Here is a 16,637-nt window from a genome sequence, read left to right on the forward strand (position 1 = left end):
ATTATGTCAGTTAACGTACGTGGCATTTCGCTATCAAAAACTGCGATCTCACGAGTTGTGGGCTCGGCAGAAGACTGTAAGTTTCTATTTTAGCCACTAAAGACCATCGCAGTAAGTAGTCGCGATGAAGGCCTCATCAGTCTATGAGATGCAGCGGTCCAAGCTCACTTGGTACCGAGTTGCTTGCCATGTCATTCTTCCCGAGTGCTTTGGTGGAGATACTACAGGTACACTGCTACTTGTCTGCGTAACGTGTTTTTCCTTTCTTGGGCAGTTACTGATGCAGCGGAGTATTTCAGAGCCGCTTACTATGGTTACATGTATTACATAGTTGGATAATTGTGAATGGTTTACCGTTGACCTGCAAATGCATGGCGGGATGATCTGCAGAGCTCCTACCACAGTGTATGCTGTGATTTCCTCCAATCACGTCGAAGAATCTCGATGCGCTGTTCACACAAGACTCCTTTCTCTTCATTTTGTGTATATGCCGATGCCATTGGCTTCCATTGTGACAGGTATTTCCCTGTGACTACTTCTACATTGCTGAGACAAAATAAAAATGGTGCTACGAACATAGATACTGATGGCGGCTCAAATGGATCAGCCAAGTCGATGTCAGCGCTCTTTACTCCCACATGTCATCGCAGCATGTTATGTGCTTCTTTCTCCCTAATGCTGAGCTGTATTCCATACTTATTTTCTGTTACGGGATATAATGGCGTATTTTAGAATGGATAGCCTATCATCCGACTAAACGCCTAATCATGTATTCCTTTATTTTTTTCCGTATGCCGTATTTGCTACCAATGTGTAATCATGAGAACTTCGTATTTTTTAACCCCTTTCATGCACTGATCAGTTGACGGATTAAGCCACAACATTCCTACACCGCAATAAATCCTGGATTTTAATACGTATGCCACACTATTTCGAAGGGAGCAGCTCGAAACATGGCCGGAAAAATAGAGATCCGCATTTTCTGAAAGCTGATTTCTGGAGCTACAAGCGAACCAGATCCCGCATCAAGCCTAGACTAAGGGGAGAAGGCTTGGTATACAGATGGGAGAGATCATATGTGCTTCCCCAAGACGCCAAGAGATGAATCCAATAGTTTGGTCTTGATCTTTCGCGGGGTAGTTTTTACAAGCTGACTATTGGCCATTTTCAGATTTCCTACCCATGCCGCTGTCTTGGCCTTCTTGGCCTTCGATGTGGGGATCTGACATCCACAGGAAGCATGGATTCAATACAGAGTAGCGGGGCGCCCGAATGGTTTGCCGTCAGCAATCGAAGTTAAGAAATAACACGGGGGATTCTAGAATGCATTCCATAGTAATGGCACCAGGTCGTGCCTTCACTGTTCGACCTGGACGTCCAATAGATGATGGATCGTGCACCTTATTCGAGTTTATTAAGGATTTCTGATCTAGCGGCCAAGAATAGAGAAACTCCACCAATCAGATCACCCCTAGCAAACGATTTTGCCGGGTATGCGGCACAACGGACAATCTACATTCAGGAACATCCTAGCAGGCATTGGTGTACCTGTCAATTTGGTATTAGTGCTATATTCCACTGACTAGTTGGTCTGAAACACGATCATCACGACTTATGCTTCGGTCAGGACGATACAAGTATATAAACAGCATGGAGGTGCTCGTTCTGGCAATGTGTATCTCAACTCACCTCGATCAAGTGTAAAACGAAGTCTACTCACCGTGGTTCAGCCGTTTCTTTACAAACAATCATCATGCCTGCCCTCAAGACTCTTCTTGCCTCCGGCTTCCTGGGAGCCGCCTCAGCTCTTAACCCTAGCTGCGCTCCTGGCGGTAACTTTGATCTCAGCAAATGGTCACTCCAGCTTCCCATCGGCAACCCAGGCAGCCCGACCACTATTCCTGCTTCCCAGCTCGAGGGATGCGGCGGATACCAGGACCCTGGCCACCACTACTTCTTCACTGAGAGCGGTGATGGTGCCTTGGTCATGAAAGTGCCCGGTGCCCCCTCAAACACTGGCTGTGTTACCACGCCCAACAGCCAGCACTGCCGTACCGAGTTGCGCGAGAGCAACCCCAGCAGCTGGAGCCCCAACGCCGCCAACAACAAGCTCACCGTGACGCTGGCCGTTGAGCAGCCAGACAACTCGGGCCACGGAACTGTCATCGGCCAGATTCACATTGATGACAGCGTCAGCACAAAGCCGGTTGCTGAGCTGTACTACAGCTCCAGTGGCGTCCTGGCTATGGGTGTGGAGCAGACTCGCTCTGGTGGCAACGAGATCATCACCACCGTTGGCAACGTCCCAGTTGGCCAGCAGTTCACCTACACCATCAGCTACTCCAGCAATGTCCTCAGCGTCAGCATTAACGGAGGTGCTGCCAAGGTTCTCAGCACCTACTCTCTGGATGCTCCCGCCAGCTACTTCAAGGTTGGAAACTACAACCAGGGCAGCAGCGCTTCTGATGTTCACTTCTTCGCCATCAACGTTTCTCACTAAGCGGTTTTCGGTATGAGTCGTCATTTTTAAAGTAAATATTACGCAGGCAAATGGTCGCTGTATATATGAAAGGGAGTCAACTAGCCTTGGATATCTCATTGTGCTGTTTCTGCAATGAGTTTTGGATATATCTACTATGAATAATGCAAATACTATTTTGAACGGGAATATTATGATGAACGCTGCCGTGACTATGAACATCTATTAAAGCCAACTAGAAAATAATCGAGCTTACTCCACCTTGAAAACTTCTTATTTTCGTCGTCGATGGGAATAATAGGTCGAATCATGTAACTAGCAGACAAATTTCTTAGGGTTTGTAAATTTGCGTCGTCTTAATTAGCCAAGTGCCCACGGAATACTGCAAATAAGGTATATACTAGTCACTGCATTACAACCGCTACCACGTGCATAAGAGACATCACGATACCCGAATGTAACATCACCGTTGGCACTTTTGCGGATCTTTGTAAACATCACGGGGAGTTCCCAAACACCTTTCAACTCCATAATGAATGTTCATCCACTGAACTCCGCTCATACTTCAAGCAAGTTTCGGAACTTACCTAGGTTCCACAATCCAGGGGCATAAGATCCACTGCTCAGCTACCGTGAGTATCCGTACATGCCGCTTCTACACAGTCGCACACTCAAAGTGTGAGAGACGATGCGTACATGAGGCAATTGACCCTCACACAATAGTGCGCATTTACTAAATGCTAGATGTCTTTCATTATAGTTGATCGACCTCTCCAAAAAAACATGTCAAGATCTCCCAATTTTATAGCGGATGCAACGGCGCGAGGCTTACATACTAGCCTACATCAAGGCCAGATCTCGGCTTTATGATCCAGCCAAGCTTCCCAGATCCAGCTTTCCCGAGCTGGAATCCCGAGCCCAAAATGCCGAGCAACTCATACGGCCAATAGTCAGCGCCTATGGAGTGCGGCACGTACAACAAAGCGCAGCTCGGATTTTTCTCTTCTTCCCGAACTTTCCTTCACAAGCTCGCTCGGCAGCAACTTGCGATCATCATAATCGCGACAGATTCACCACTGGCTCAATTGCACGTGTTTTATTCGACCTTACTACAATGTCACCTCCCTCGGCTCCCGAAAAGCCGACAAAGGCTTGCATGTAGGTAATCCAGTCTCCTTGGCATCTTCTATTGTGCGATTCCGCCACTTCCGCATTACACATTTCACTTTCTTACGACGTTCACTATGGAGATTTGGCAACTGTTATTAGTCACTCTTCCGCTTACAATATCAACAGGACGTGCAATCATAGGAAATTGAAATGCGATGCGGCTACCGTTGGGCTGCCATGCAGCAGATGTATTGACAAAGGATATCCGGAAACATGCGCTCTTGCTTACAGACGCCGTCGAAAGTATGCGCTCATAATGCTCCCAGTCTAATTGACGGCTCCCAGTGACCGTTTTTTGATCCATATAGGCCCGCAACTACAGCCAAAGACAAACATCAAGCCTCGTATCATTCAAGTAATCGAGCTCAGTTAGCACGCCCTGCCGAAGCTAAATCTAACGACCAAGTAAGATTTGAAGCCGGATTATTCTTAGTAATCCGTATATTAATTCCCCAACAGGAACCGCACATTTGTCAAGATGGACGCATTCAAATGCCAGGATGGGATCTCATCGATGGCCGTAAAGGAGTTCATTATATGAGCGCCCTTAACCGGCTGGCTCGCAATGAACAAGCCCGCACAGCTCGTGTCTCAACGGCAAGAGCTGGCACAAATAGGCCAGAAAAAGAACATGGATGTCAAAGAACCAATCTGGTATCACATAATATGCGACTCGATGACGCAGATAAAGAATACCTTCGACAGAAAGGAGCTTTTACTCTGCCTTCTCAGACTTGCTGGTATTACCTATTGCCCTGTCCTTGCTAGACAATTCGCTAATTATTTTATTAGTGAAACAATGCTACGACAACACTTTATCTCAGTTTACCCACAAATTCCAGTTTTTGATTACGTGGATTTCGTGGATTCATACTTATCAGGGTCATTTTCTTGGTTCATGATGCAGGCAGTACTGGCTAGCGCGGTGCCATATACTGCCATGGAGGTCTTGATAGAATGCGGCTTCACCGATCGTTTGACAGCATTGCAATTTTTTTTTTCCAATGCGGTGAGATTATATGACTTCGAATACGAAGAGAGCCAGCTGGCCAAATTACAAGGATCTCTCGTTCTGAGTACTGTCCTTGTATCATACACCATGGACAAAGATTTCCGATTCTGGCACCATAACGCTGTGCGCCTTGCGGTGAGACTTGGTCTACATCAGGAGTAAGTCGCCCTCTCATGCATATACAGGGATAACTAATTAATAAAAAAAAGTCATGTCGTGGAGGAGAAGGAACCTGCCATGAAGAGTTTATACCAACGGATATGGTCCGCAATATGTGTGAGGGCTTTAAATTTTGACCCACAGATGCCGAGCATGCAAAAAGCTGATTCTTCTGCCAGTGCCGTGAAATCATTTTCTCCATCATACATTTGGAAGCGCCCAGATTGATCCAGTATAACGTTCGTCAAGCACCCGAGGTGGAATGGTGGAATACGCCTATTCCAGCATCCTACGCCTCAATCATACCATCGTGGACCGAAGGTCAAAAGTTTTACAGCAGCGAGCATATGAAACTAGCCATCATAGGTAATTTTTGTGCCTACTTGGAGACGATTTACCATGGTTGCTAAACAGGAGTAGCTATTCGCTGGCAAGACGTTTTACGCGCATTGGACAGTGAACAACCCCCAACGAGAGAAAGCATTGACGAAGAAATGTCTTGTTCTTTCGCAGAATGGAGAAAATCTATTCCAAAAGACATATCATTTAGCCGCAGGTCTTCGCAGGAGAGAGTCGATGAAATCTGGATAGCAGCTCTGGAGGCAAGCTGCTACAGGTTTGAGTGTATTTTCTACCGTTCATTGCTCCGTCGCACTCTTGCTCGCGGAATGACCGGTGGGCAAGTAGACTCCCTGAAACAGCGACTTCGGATGGCAATATTCGAGCTAGACACCATTGTCAGCCGCCTCGTGATGGCTAACCTTCTAAGGTTTGCTAATTTGAACTTGTAAGTGAGATACTGCCGTTAATTGGCGTCTATAGTACTTTGGTCTGATGAAAGAAATGTAGGCTTGGCTGTGTAACCTGCTTATTAGCACTCCATATCGAAACTGTTTTAGAGTCAACCGAGTCGCCAATTACACGATCATTGGCTGTCACGTATATTCGTCGCACCGAATTAGCTTTGCAACAGATCTGTGAAGTCGTTCCAGCTATGGAGTGCAACCTCCGTCTCCTTCACCGGTTCCTTGATCAGAAGAGGCTCGACGCGGCCTCTACCGCCGATGTAACACTGGCGGATAATCCGTTGAGCGGAGAAACAGAAGAACGAGAACCTGAACCACCGAGTCAAAATTTACAAGATCAAAGTGGCGTAAATGAACTAGAGCTACGGGCTGACATAATGAACAGCAATTTACGGCTACAGGATGAGGATACAGCCGATGATATAGGCGATGTAAATGACTGGCTCGATGGCCTAGTATGGCTCGATTATTTGAAGGACTCCAATATTTTACCTAGTTAGATACGTGATAACAATTGTAAATAAGGGTTAATTATGGAGAAGAATGCCTTGAAGTTTGCAGATCGGCCGTCGTAGCCTAAAGTGGTGATGGCCTCTCTCTTATCGCAAGCTTAGCCTTGTAGTTATACTGTCACAGCGCTACTTATCACTTTTACGACTTCGTTCTCTCTCAGACCCTTCTTTTAAGGAATCAGACGAATAAACAAACAATTCCGTATGGAGACATTTCATCGGCGTCCGGTCAGGTTGTTTACTAATACTGCCTCATCCTTCGGCTCGGCTTTTGGCTGCTCGGGAATTCAACTTTTGCACCGATAACGAAATTTGGATTTATTTTATCTCACAAATCAACTTCTACTTCTTCTGTATATAATGTGTCGATGCTTCTCTTGTAACCGAATACCCTGGGACAGTTCTGGCTTACTCATAGTGCCAGCAAAAGCACAATTAGCACCAGCGTATTCACTTTACTCGTCCTTGCTTGTACGCCCGAGCCTGCCATGTCGGATACCGAACGCACTCTATATGATACGGACGAATCATCGCCTCCTCATCCTAGTACACAGACAATCGCAAACTCGAAAATCACCTATGTACGGTTTATTCTCGACCGGCCACTCATAACCCCAGCCGTATTGAGCCACCGGTATGAGGGCTTGGGAACGCCCTCAAATCCATATCTAGTCACTTGGATCGAAGATGATCCTCGCAACGCGAGAGAATGGTCTCAGGGGAGGAAAGTATTGACGACCATTATTATGGCAATGCTCACACTAGCGGCCTCATTTGTCTCGTCAACGTATTCGGGGAGTAGAAGCGAAATTATCTCCGATCTACATGCCAGCGAGGAAGTGTTTGCCCTTGGGCTTTCACTTTACGTCTTGGGATTCGCTCTCGGTCCGTTATTCTGGGCACCATTGGGCGAGTTGTACGGTCGCCAAATTATTTTCTTTATAACCTACGGAGCATTCACTGCCTTCAATGCTGGTAGCGCCGGTGCTCAACATATATATTCTCTCGTCATCCTACGATTCTTTGCCGGAGCATTTGCTGCTTCGGCTCTCACAAATCCCGGAGGTGTCATTGCAGATATGTTTGACGCTACTCATCGAGGCTTGGCCATGGCTTTATTCGCAGCAGGGCCATTCATGGGGCCAATCCTGGGGCCTATCGTGGGCGGCTTCTTGGGTGAGGCGCACGGCTGGCGTTGGGTATCTGGATTGACGGCCATTTTCTCGGGAGCGCTATGGATTATAACTGCTGTCTTTGTGCCGGAGACATTTGCACCGTTTCTTTTACGGAAACGAGCAGAACAGCTATCTAAGTTGACCGGCCACTATTATCGCAGCAAACTTGAGGCTGGGAAAAGCGAAAAGTCCGCTTGGGGCGAACTTGCAGTATCGTTGACTCGCCCATGGGCGTTACTTTTCTATGAACCCATCGTACTACTATTGTCTCTCTACATGTCTATTACCTATGGAACTCTGTACATGTTTTTCGGAGCTATACCGATCGTATTTCAGCAACAACGTGGTTGGGGAGAAGGACAGGGAGGATTGGCTTTCATTGGAATACTTGTTGGAGTGATCTTGGCCGTCCTGTCGTCTATTCTATACCAGAGACGCTACAAAGGAATGGTACAGAAAAACAGGGCTAGTGGTGGCACAGGATCTCTCCCACCAGAAGCTCGCCTACCTATGGGCATGATTGGGGCAATAGTTCTACCCATCGGTCTAATTTGGTTTGCATGGACAAACTATCCGAGTATTCATTGGATGGCTAGCATCTCGGCGGGTGTGCCATTCGGTTTTGGTATGGTACTGGTCTTTACATCCGTCAGTGCTTATCTCGTGGATACATACATGGCCTTCGCCGCCTCTGCGCTGGCAGCCAATGTAGTTATGCGCTCAACTTTTGCCGCCGCCTTTCCTTTATTCACTGGGTATATGTATGCAGGGTTGGGAATTCACTGGGCTTCAATGATTCCAGCGTTCTTGACATTGGCTTGCGCCCCGTTACCCTTCCTCTTCTACAAGTGGGGTGGCCGTATACGGGCTCGATGCAAGTATGCAGCTGCTGCACAGGATGTCCGAAAAGCAATAGAGGAGAAATAGGTTGAAAACGAACATGTGGTGTTGTTGCTGGTAACTTAGTAGATCTGGGAGAGAGCTGCGAGCGGCCCAAGTTATTAGCTGAAGAGAGATTCATGTCCACTGAGGATTTGGAGAAAAGAAAAATACATTGTTCCCCTCGCGATGATAATAGGGGCAACTAACTCTATAGACTAATAATAATTAAAATGATAGACACGAGATGAAATATTGTTTCCCGATGGGTTGCTGTAACGAGCCCTGAATTCGATCATTTGAAGCAGAATTGACTCCAAATGGCTTCTGGTCTACGACGCGTTCTCGCCCCATTATGCTCAGCTCCGGCCTCCGACATTGATTAGTTGAAACCCATTCTTGAACGCCTTCTCTCCACGCATCAGTAAACCAATCTCTCCCGGGTGTCTCCAGTGAAGCCAAAATACAACGATCAGCATTGGGAGAGCGTCAAAAATGTAAATAAAGGCCTCCCTGGAAAGCAGATACCCATCATTTCCTTCGACGTATTCGATAACACGGAATAGATTTCGAATGATTATCAAGATAGCAGAAACGTATAAAGTCTGGAGGTAGACTTGCCAGCGGACCTCCGGTTGTTGTGAGCGAGCCGTTGGGATCGACCGCATTCGATAGTGGAACACGCCTGCGACGACGACGAAAATGGCGAACCAGATTAATTGCAGCACAAGGCCTCCAATAATGACGTTGTTGCCGGTGTGGGACATGGATTGATTGTTCTTTGCCGTGGCTAGAATTCCGCTGCCTAATTATGGTACAAATTTGTGTGATTAGCGAATGTCCTTTAGATGAGGGTGAGAAACAAGGCTCGTACCTCCAGCCAGCATGAGGAAACAAACAATATCTCCAGTTACGAATATCTTGGTCAACCATTGTGGTCTAATAATCGAATGTTCTTGTCCATCGACAAGGAGGATGATTCGACCGAGAATCATGTAGATAGAAGCCGCGAATAATGCTGGTGCAAGCAAGATAAACATGCTCTGGATAAGGTATGGCCCCAGAGTCCAACAACCAACGTCTTGGACTCCAGATGCCGCTCTACCCACGAATCCAATGAACTCAACTAAAAAAAACGAGTCGAAAGTCAGCGCCTGTGTCTTGTGTCTGTCTTCGTGATTGGCAGCATGGAAGATGGGGGCCCAGCGTACAAAAACAGCCGATTACCAATGGAGTCAAATACCAACTCCTTGTCTTCCACATCTGTATAAAGTGGAACACGCCGGACAAAAAGAACAGAACGCAGAACAAAGCAGCGGCACCCACAGAAGGGTGGTATCGGTAGTAGGCAAACGTGGCATGCTGCCAGTTCGGGTCGCAGGCGGTGCTGCTCATGGTGGTCCAGGGACAATGTAAGGTATAGGACGGAATAAGAAAGGAAATCAACTAGAGGTTCTTGGAGACGTGATGAAGAAGTGCTTAGAGTAAAAAAAAAAAAAAGATAGAAAGGACCTATTGCTACATTTAAATGCAAAGGATGTATCCGTTGTTCGACAGGCTGATTCTCCCATCTCCACTCCCGGCACAGAGCCACTGGTAGTCAAACCTAAAGTGTCAACTCAAAAAGCAAAAGAAAGGGTCTTTTGGTCCGCAGTTCACCTCTGTCTGCGACCTCCTCGTAAACCAAATTTTCCGTATACGTGGATAGGCGTATTGTTGAGTCTGGGATTGGCGAAGCTCTATGAAGTACTCCGTAGGATTTGCCATGTACGCGTATCTCCTCAAGGCTTTCCAAAGAAGTCTGTCTAAAGGGTCATGTACCCATGATACTAATTCCTTATTCTCCATATTCAAAACGAAGCTGACGAATAGACCTACGCAGTTCCCGTGTGTTGACAACTATTACGAAGCCAATCCGTTGCTTTCAAGATAACCTAGTTCCAGAATGCGCCGCCCCCCTGATCCACCCGCGTATTCCTGCTTCTCCCATTGGTCGGCCCTAAATAGCTTTCTTTGGCTCGCATAAATTCTGTCGGATCCATGAATTTTGCTGGCCTCCTACACATAGCTGTGTGAATGAACTCCGCAGTCTACTCCGTAGCAAAGATGCATGCATTCACTCAATGATACAATCGGTGCACCTAGATTATGTTGGTCCAAAACATCTTGGTGCTGTATTTTGCAGGATGCGACGCCTATTTTATTCTAATTATGTTCCGCATTGCCATCTATTAACATTAATTTTCGTATGTAGAATCCATTATTTTGGGTTGGCTTCAGATGACGTCTGCGTATTAGTTGAGCTCTACTTTCCCTTCGATGCTTTTTTCTATACTATCTAGTACAGATATCTGCTCTTGGAATGCCGTTGGATATATCCCGGAGGTATTACTTATGACCTTAAGCTGCTCCTCGGGCCATACCAACCACCGCGCCCATGGTGTCCCTAGATAAGTCGATATTGACTCAATCAAAAAGCGCCCAGAAGGACCAAATATCCAGAAATGCCGTAAACGATGCAAAATAACGGCGTGGAAAGATAATATGATGAGTGCCTCGGGTATTCGTTGCCTGATCATTTCCCCAAACCTGGCTGGTATGAGAATTGACCACGCGACGGTGAAGTGCACTCGGGTAGCTGGGCTGATGCGATGGAGCTCGAAAATCCACTGCAGGATCTCAATAGCCTCAAGACATACGTCTTTATCGGACTCTTCGAGATCACATTCATCAATGAGAGAGATTACATCATCGCATTCCTGAGGCCGCCGCTTGCCAAGGCCCCTGGCCCCCGAGAAATCCTTATGCCCAACAATCCCTCTAACGATGTCTTTGATGGTTGGCCATGCTTTTTGTATTACCGCGCGCACACCTTGATGGACTGGAAAGTAGGTGCCGAGTTGTTCGAGGAAAGAGTTGAAGTCGTTGCTTTGAAAAGTCTCAAACATGACCTGAAGGCCAAGAAACGAAGCATACAGAAACCAGGCGCACGAATTTTGCTGAGAGAGGGCCAATTCGGACCTGTTGAACAGTGACAACGCTCGCGTCTGGAGTTCCGTTGCTTTGGTGCGGAAGGTTTGTTGCTGTGCCCGGTGAACAGTGCTCATGTGTGCCGCCGATAAGGCAAGAAGTTGATCCATGAGAAAGGGGTTGGCGAGAGCGCATTGCATCATCACTCTACGCGTCGATGAAGGTAACGGCAGGATGCTCGCTTCCTCAAGCCCACGTGATTCCAAGTGGTGAAGCAACTCAAGATGCCCCAAGCCGTACGCTTGATCTCGCCACTCCTGAGTAACCCATTGTCGCTGCGGCGGAACTGCAGACGGCGACGGCGACGGTGATGGTGTCGGCGTCAATAGTGATGCTGCTGGTTTTGTTCGAAAGGTGCGATAGGACGGGCGTGTGTGGCGGTATGAACAGGAGCGATTGGTGATGGAACAATTCAGGCAAATTGGAGAACTCTCGTCGCATTTTTTATGGCGCTGCTTGCATTCTCTACACCCGTGTCGGGACTTGCGGTGAGAGCTACGCATGATTGAGCTGTATAGAAGGCGAGCGTAGAATCTTAGATGGAAGAGGATGAACAAATGCGTTGGTTATGAAGCCAGGGCGGATTTGTACGATTTAACAATGAGGAAACCGTAAATAATAATCCGAAACTGATGAGCCACGACAAGTAATTATTAGTTACCTAGCAGACAAGGTGTACAGTACGCGGAGTTGATACGGTGTGCTCCGTACTCCGTAAACTCAGCCACAAACTGGTCGTGTTGCCCCCGCCGTATGGTAACCCCGTATACAGAAACACGCTTGAAGGAGAGAGAAGGGGGCCCACACTTGCATTGACGGACTTGTCTTTTTTTGTCTATCAATTAGAGTTATATTTTTCTATCTTATGGATGAAAAATATCTAGATGATAGGTCATACAAATGAGAAGGATGTAAAGGAGTTGTGGTATTGACGTTTCGAATGCTCGCTACCCTGTAAAATGATTATATACGTTGTGTAAAAAACCACACACGTTTTAAAGCCTGAAATTACCCTCCAGCAGAATATTAACCGCCTCTTCCCAGCCTCGAGAGGAGGCAATGTCAATGACGTTTCGCCCCTGATCATCCCTGGCTTCTAGATCAACACTGAACTTGCTGCTCAAAAGCTTCAGGATTCTCATATCGCCATTTTCGACGGCCTGCATAAAAGCGTTCCAGCCGCGGTACACCTTGTTAGGATTTGCGCCCTTGTTGAGAAGCATTTCCAGAATCTCGGTATCGTCGCCACGGCACCTTCTGACGGCCTTGACAACAGGAAGATGCTCACCAGGAGCATTCAGATCCGCATGGCCATCGGTGATGAGGAATTCGACCATCTCTTTCATGTCTTCGCGGATAGCCGTGGTCAAGGGAGAGAAGACTCCACCATTCTTATCCTCTACTGAAACACCTGCTGCGATCAACAGCTTGACAGACTCAATCTGATTTGCCGCCACTGCCATTTCCAAGACACCTTTGTAGGCGCGTGGCTCAGCAAGCACCGACAGGATACGCCTAAGAATGGGTGGGCTTCGCACAGCCATGCACACTGGCCAATCTTGACCTCGCTTGTTGGGGTCAGCTCCCCTAGCAAGCAGGACTTCAATCATTTCCATGCGGGTTTCTCGAATGGCGGTTGTCAGTGGGGAGTATCCCTTAGGACTTCTCTCATTTGGATCAAGACCCTGATCCAACAGCCATGACAGCGCTTCCATATTGTTCGAGCTGACTGCCGTCTCCATGATTCCTTTAGGAGAATGCAAGTCTGCACCTGCAGCCACAAGTGCAGGCAGGAGATGAACACGATTATGCGTAACGCACTTGAAAGTAGGATACTCGCTAGCATTGACGTTTGGATCAGCGCCATTGCTGAGTAGCAACTGGAATATATCCATTCTATTGTCGCGAATTGACGTGCAGAGGGGAGTATAGACACCGTCCTTCTTGGCATTAGGATCTACTCCAGCTTTCAAGAGCACGCGGACAGCTTCGATATTGTTAAGACTGGTTGCCAACTCCATAATACCGGGACACTTCTTGTAGTCAGCACCATGGCTAAGAAGCAGTTGCAGGCAAGGCGTCTGGTGGGCAGCCGGCCAGAGCATATGTTTAGGACCAGGGAGGTTCGGATCCGCTCCGTGGCTTAGAAGGCTGCCCACAATGTCAACCCGACCGGCGTTGATTGCATCGAAGAGGGCCGTCTTGCCTTCTCTGTTCTTCTCGTTTGGATCGACCCCGTAGTGGAGTAGAATGTCAATCATCCTCTTTGGTGTCTTCTTGTTGATCGATGCAATGAGCAGGGTGTTGCCATCCGGAGTACCTTGTGACAAATCTCCGCCGTACATGAGCATGAGATGCGATAAGCTGACTTTATTGGTCGTGATGGCGGATGCGAGCGGAGATTCCAACTCCGGCCCGGCCAAGAGGTTGGGATCCGCTCCATACTTGAGAAGAGTGATTGCTCCAGAGAAAAACATCTTTTGAACAGCTGCATAGAGTGGCGTGATACCATCGACGTCTGATTCGTTGGGGCTTGCTCCGAAGAGAAGTAGAAGTCGAACACTTTCGGAATCATGGAGATTCACAGCTTCGGTCAGGGCTGCATGGGGAGACACTCCTCTATCCAGCAACTGCTCAATCAACTTGTGATTCTTTCCACGAACAGCAGAGATAATGCTGCCTCTGAGATTCTCCGCATCTGAGCCTCCCGTGCTGCGAGGTGTCCAGCGTGGCATTGTAAATGGATCGACCTTGAGCCTTACGGGGGTCTTTGACTTTCCAAGTTCCATGCCAGCCAGTTCCTCTAGGAGCGCATCTGACTCTGAGTTTCCGGTGTGTGAAGATGCATCTCCGATAGTGCTAGCCCGGTCAAAAGCTGGGGCAATAGCAGAGTTGGCTCTCTCCGATATTATCGAGCTTGGAGTAGTCATGCTGTAGTGGTGAAGAATGTCGTCGGACGGGCCACGCGAAGCTGGGAAAGGCTTGTTTCCTAGGCTAGAGTCAGGCCGGCGAGAAGATGATCTTTCGCTCCATGCAGCCGAGGAAGCTAGCATTTGCTGATGCTGTCCATCGACGGCTAGCATCCCATGGTTCAAAGGAGATGGACGATGACGCGACAAGTCCGGCTCGGATGCCTTCACCTTAACGCGACCGGAATTGTCGTCAAGCCTGTCCAATGCCGCAGCCAGTCCAGTGAAACCAATACCCATACCACGTTCGATCTTTTCGGTACCCAAGGTCCACTGGAATAGCAGCGCGCTCATTCTCAGGCCTTCTTTTGTGCGTTCGAGAACCGACGTCATTTTGTCGACATCTGTGTCTCCGAATATTTTGCCCCATCCGCGTCTCATTTTTCCCATAGTGCCCTTGCGCTCATATTCCAGGAGCTTGCTGAGCATCTGATCCAAGATATTGAAGTCTGACTGGGCAACCCGGAGCTTCTTATCCAGTTCGACAACAACATCGGGTGGTAGTTCGGGAGTTGAGCGTCCACATTCTGCGAGGCCAGCTTCAATGGAAAACAGAATCTGGCAGGTATCAAGGAACAAGTGCGCTAAACGATCGAAGTTTGTTGAGAGTTGCTTGACTGTCGTCAGATATTCGAGCATGCGAACGGAGGTGCGATCTCCGTTGGCAGCAACGACATGACAGAGCTCGCTGCATTTGACGAGGGCTTTGGACGCCTGGCGCGACATTTTCGTAGGTTTTTTGATGGTCGCCTGCGGTTTTGAATTTGAATTTGAAGGGGTTTCAATATCAGTGGTGCTTGCGGCTTTGGGAACCGGTGTGGCCAAAGGCGGAGGAGATTTTGGTGTGATCGGATCGATCGGGTGGAAAACAGTAACAGGCCCGGAGAGGAGCTCGTCAGTGCCTATTGTAAATGGCTCTTTCTGGGGAGTGAGAGAAAGAGCCTCGAAAAAGTCAAACTGTTGGACAGACTCTTCTTTAGGCACAACAACTCTTGGTTGATGAGTTGAAAGCATTATGCCTAACGAAACAGCATTGCTCCAGTGGCTCGGGAAATGGGGGGGGAGGGACGGCGGGAGCAGGCAGAATTTGAACAGCTATTTAACCTATGATAGCCCAATTCACCAAATAATCGAGACTGCACATTTTGATCGATTTTGAATCGAATACTACTAACTCACATTGCCTCTTTGGCGTCCAGGCCATCATCGCACTCCATAGTGGCCACGAGGGACAGGGATCGCCCATGTCTATTAGTGTATCATCTCCACATCCCAACAATAGTCTATTCAGCTTTTCTTGGATTGGCGAATCACACTGCCCGCCGTCTTGGCCTGGAATCGGCCATGTGGAGCCGAATGGTGTAGCTCACGGATCACAGCAGCAGCATCCGCGCTTCGTATTCCACAGCTCAAAGGTCAATGGCCTGCCTGTGCGTCCACTAACCATGACTGCTGAAACACACTATCAAGACGCGAACATTTTGCTGCCTCTGCTAAGGCCGGATAACGAAAAGTCTGACGCCTCGATCCAGGGGTTTCGGGCATAAGGGGAAGGTATAGGCTTAGAGTTGAAGCCTTTCCGGCTGCTAGCAGAGACACTGTCATGCACTCCACTTGCCAGAGTCCCGCGTGATTGTGCATCTCAACTACCGAGGATGCCATCAGACTTCCCGTCATCCACTAGTTGAGCTACTCAACGAATGCTTGCCAGTATCGTCGTAAACCCCCCGATGACCTGGAGATTCAAGCCGGCATTGAATGTGAGAACCTTCCGGCTTACGTGCATACTCTATCTCGATGTTGTGGAGTTGCGGCCCCGCAGCTCCCTTTCTTGCAGCTCCAGCTACGGAGCAATAACTGTCTCACTCTGTCTAGCTGCGGCCTCTCAGTCTGGTCTGGAACAGACGTCTTCGTGGTGGCAATTAGTCGCCGAGAAAAAGCACTGAGTACGCGTTGCACGTGGTCCTCTTGTTTTATCGGTTCAAAATAGCGCTATTTACAGCTCCGTACTTGAATATTGATGCCATCTAGCTCGAGTAGCTAGCTCGACTGGTCTAGTACGAAAAAGAAAAGATATTTGAGCACTAGCAACTTTCAGCCACTATGAGATTTGATCTAGATCGAGTTGAGCTTGCCGCCGGCGTAGAGCAGCGTCATAGAAAGAAGTACAGGCAGTACGTAGCATCTCAGTTATCTCACGGTGGTCTGTATAAGGATTGGTCAGCGATCGGTGTATTAAATGACTATCTAGTACCTAGGTATTCAGGCTACATGTGGTCTCCGTTTAGGTCGTCTAAAGAGAGAATACCCCGTGCCCTGTGCGAATGTAAGGTAGCACAAGGAGAGCAGTAACCTCCGATTAAGTACCATCGAGGTTGGCTTAAATTTGTAGTCCGTATTTAGACAGTAACGACAATGCTAAAAAGCCTAGATTTTCTAGGCATCC

At 48.0% G+C, this 16,637-nt stretch overlaps 6 protein-coding genes across 6 annotated transcripts; 4 read left to right on the top strand and 2 right to left on the bottom strand.

The window, feature by feature from the left end:
* Positions 1-1,753: 1,753 nt before the first annotated feature.
* T069G_07646 (alginate lyase domain-containing protein) lies at positions 1,754-2,500 on the top strand (the record flags this gene model as incomplete). Its single annotated transcript, XM_056174856.1, has 1 exon — positions 1,754-2,500. The coding sequence occupies one exon, from the start codon at positions 1,754-1,756 to the stop codon at positions 2,498-2,500; it is 747 nt and encodes a 248-aa protein (XP_056028435.1).
* A 1,093-nt stretch (positions 2,501-3,593) lies between these two features.
* T069G_07647 (fungal specific transcription factor domain-containing protein) lies at positions 3,594-6,126 on the top strand (the record flags this gene model as incomplete). The annotated part of the gene is made up of 9 exons (XM_056174857.1): positions 3,594-3,637; positions 3,776-3,892; positions 3,958-4,054; positions 4,109-4,389; positions 4,442-4,819; positions 4,871-4,937; positions 5,000-5,186; positions 5,235-5,607; positions 5,670-6,126. 9 exons carry the CDS (start codon positions 3,594-3,596, stop codon positions 6,124-6,126), a joined length of 2,001 nt encoding a protein of 666 aa, XP_056028436.1.
* A 500-nt stretch (positions 6,127-6,626) lies between these two features.
* T069G_07648 (major facilitator superfamily domain-containing protein) lies at positions 6,627-8,240 on the top strand (the record flags this gene model as incomplete). Its single annotated transcript, XM_056174858.1, has 1 exon — positions 6,627-8,240. The coding sequence occupies one exon, from the start codon at positions 6,627-6,629 to the stop codon at positions 8,238-8,240; it is 1,614 nt and encodes a 537-aa protein (XP_056028437.1).
* Positions 8,241-8,551: 311 nt separating this feature from the next.
* Positions 8,552-9,587, bottom strand: T069G_07649 (RTA1 like protein domain-containing protein; the record flags this gene model as incomplete). Its single annotated transcript, XM_056174859.1, has 3 exons — positions 8,552-8,997; positions 9,067-9,318; positions 9,404-9,587. The coding sequence occupies 3 exons, from the start codon at positions 9,585-9,587 to the stop codon at positions 8,552-8,554; spliced, it is 882 nt and encodes a 293-aa protein (XP_056028438.1).
* Positions 9,588-10,843: 1,256 nt separating this feature from the next.
* Positions 10,844-11,227, top strand: T069G_07650 (uncharacterized protein; the record flags this gene model as incomplete). The annotated part of the gene is made up of 1 exon (XM_056174860.1): positions 10,844-11,227. The coding sequence occupies one exon, from the start codon at positions 10,844-10,846 to the stop codon at positions 11,225-11,227; it is 384 nt and encodes a 127-aa protein (XP_056028439.1).
* A 990-nt stretch (positions 11,228-12,217) lies between these two features.
* Positions 12,218-15,205, bottom strand: T069G_07651 (ankyrin repeats (3 copies) domain-containing protein; the record flags this gene model as incomplete). The annotated part of the gene is made up of 1 exon (XM_056174861.1): positions 12,218-15,205. One exon carries the CDS (start codon positions 15,203-15,205, stop codon positions 12,218-12,220), a length of 2,988 nt encoding a protein of 995 aa, XP_056028440.1.
* Positions 15,206-16,637: the final 1,432 nt, after the last annotated feature.

Source organism: Trichoderma breve, chromosome 4 (genome assembly GCF_028502605.1).
Source record: "Trichoderma breve strain T069 chromosome 4, whole genome shotgun sequence".
NCBI lineage: Eukaryota > Fungi > Ascomycota > Sordariomycetes > Hypocreales > Hypocreaceae > Trichoderma > Trichoderma breve.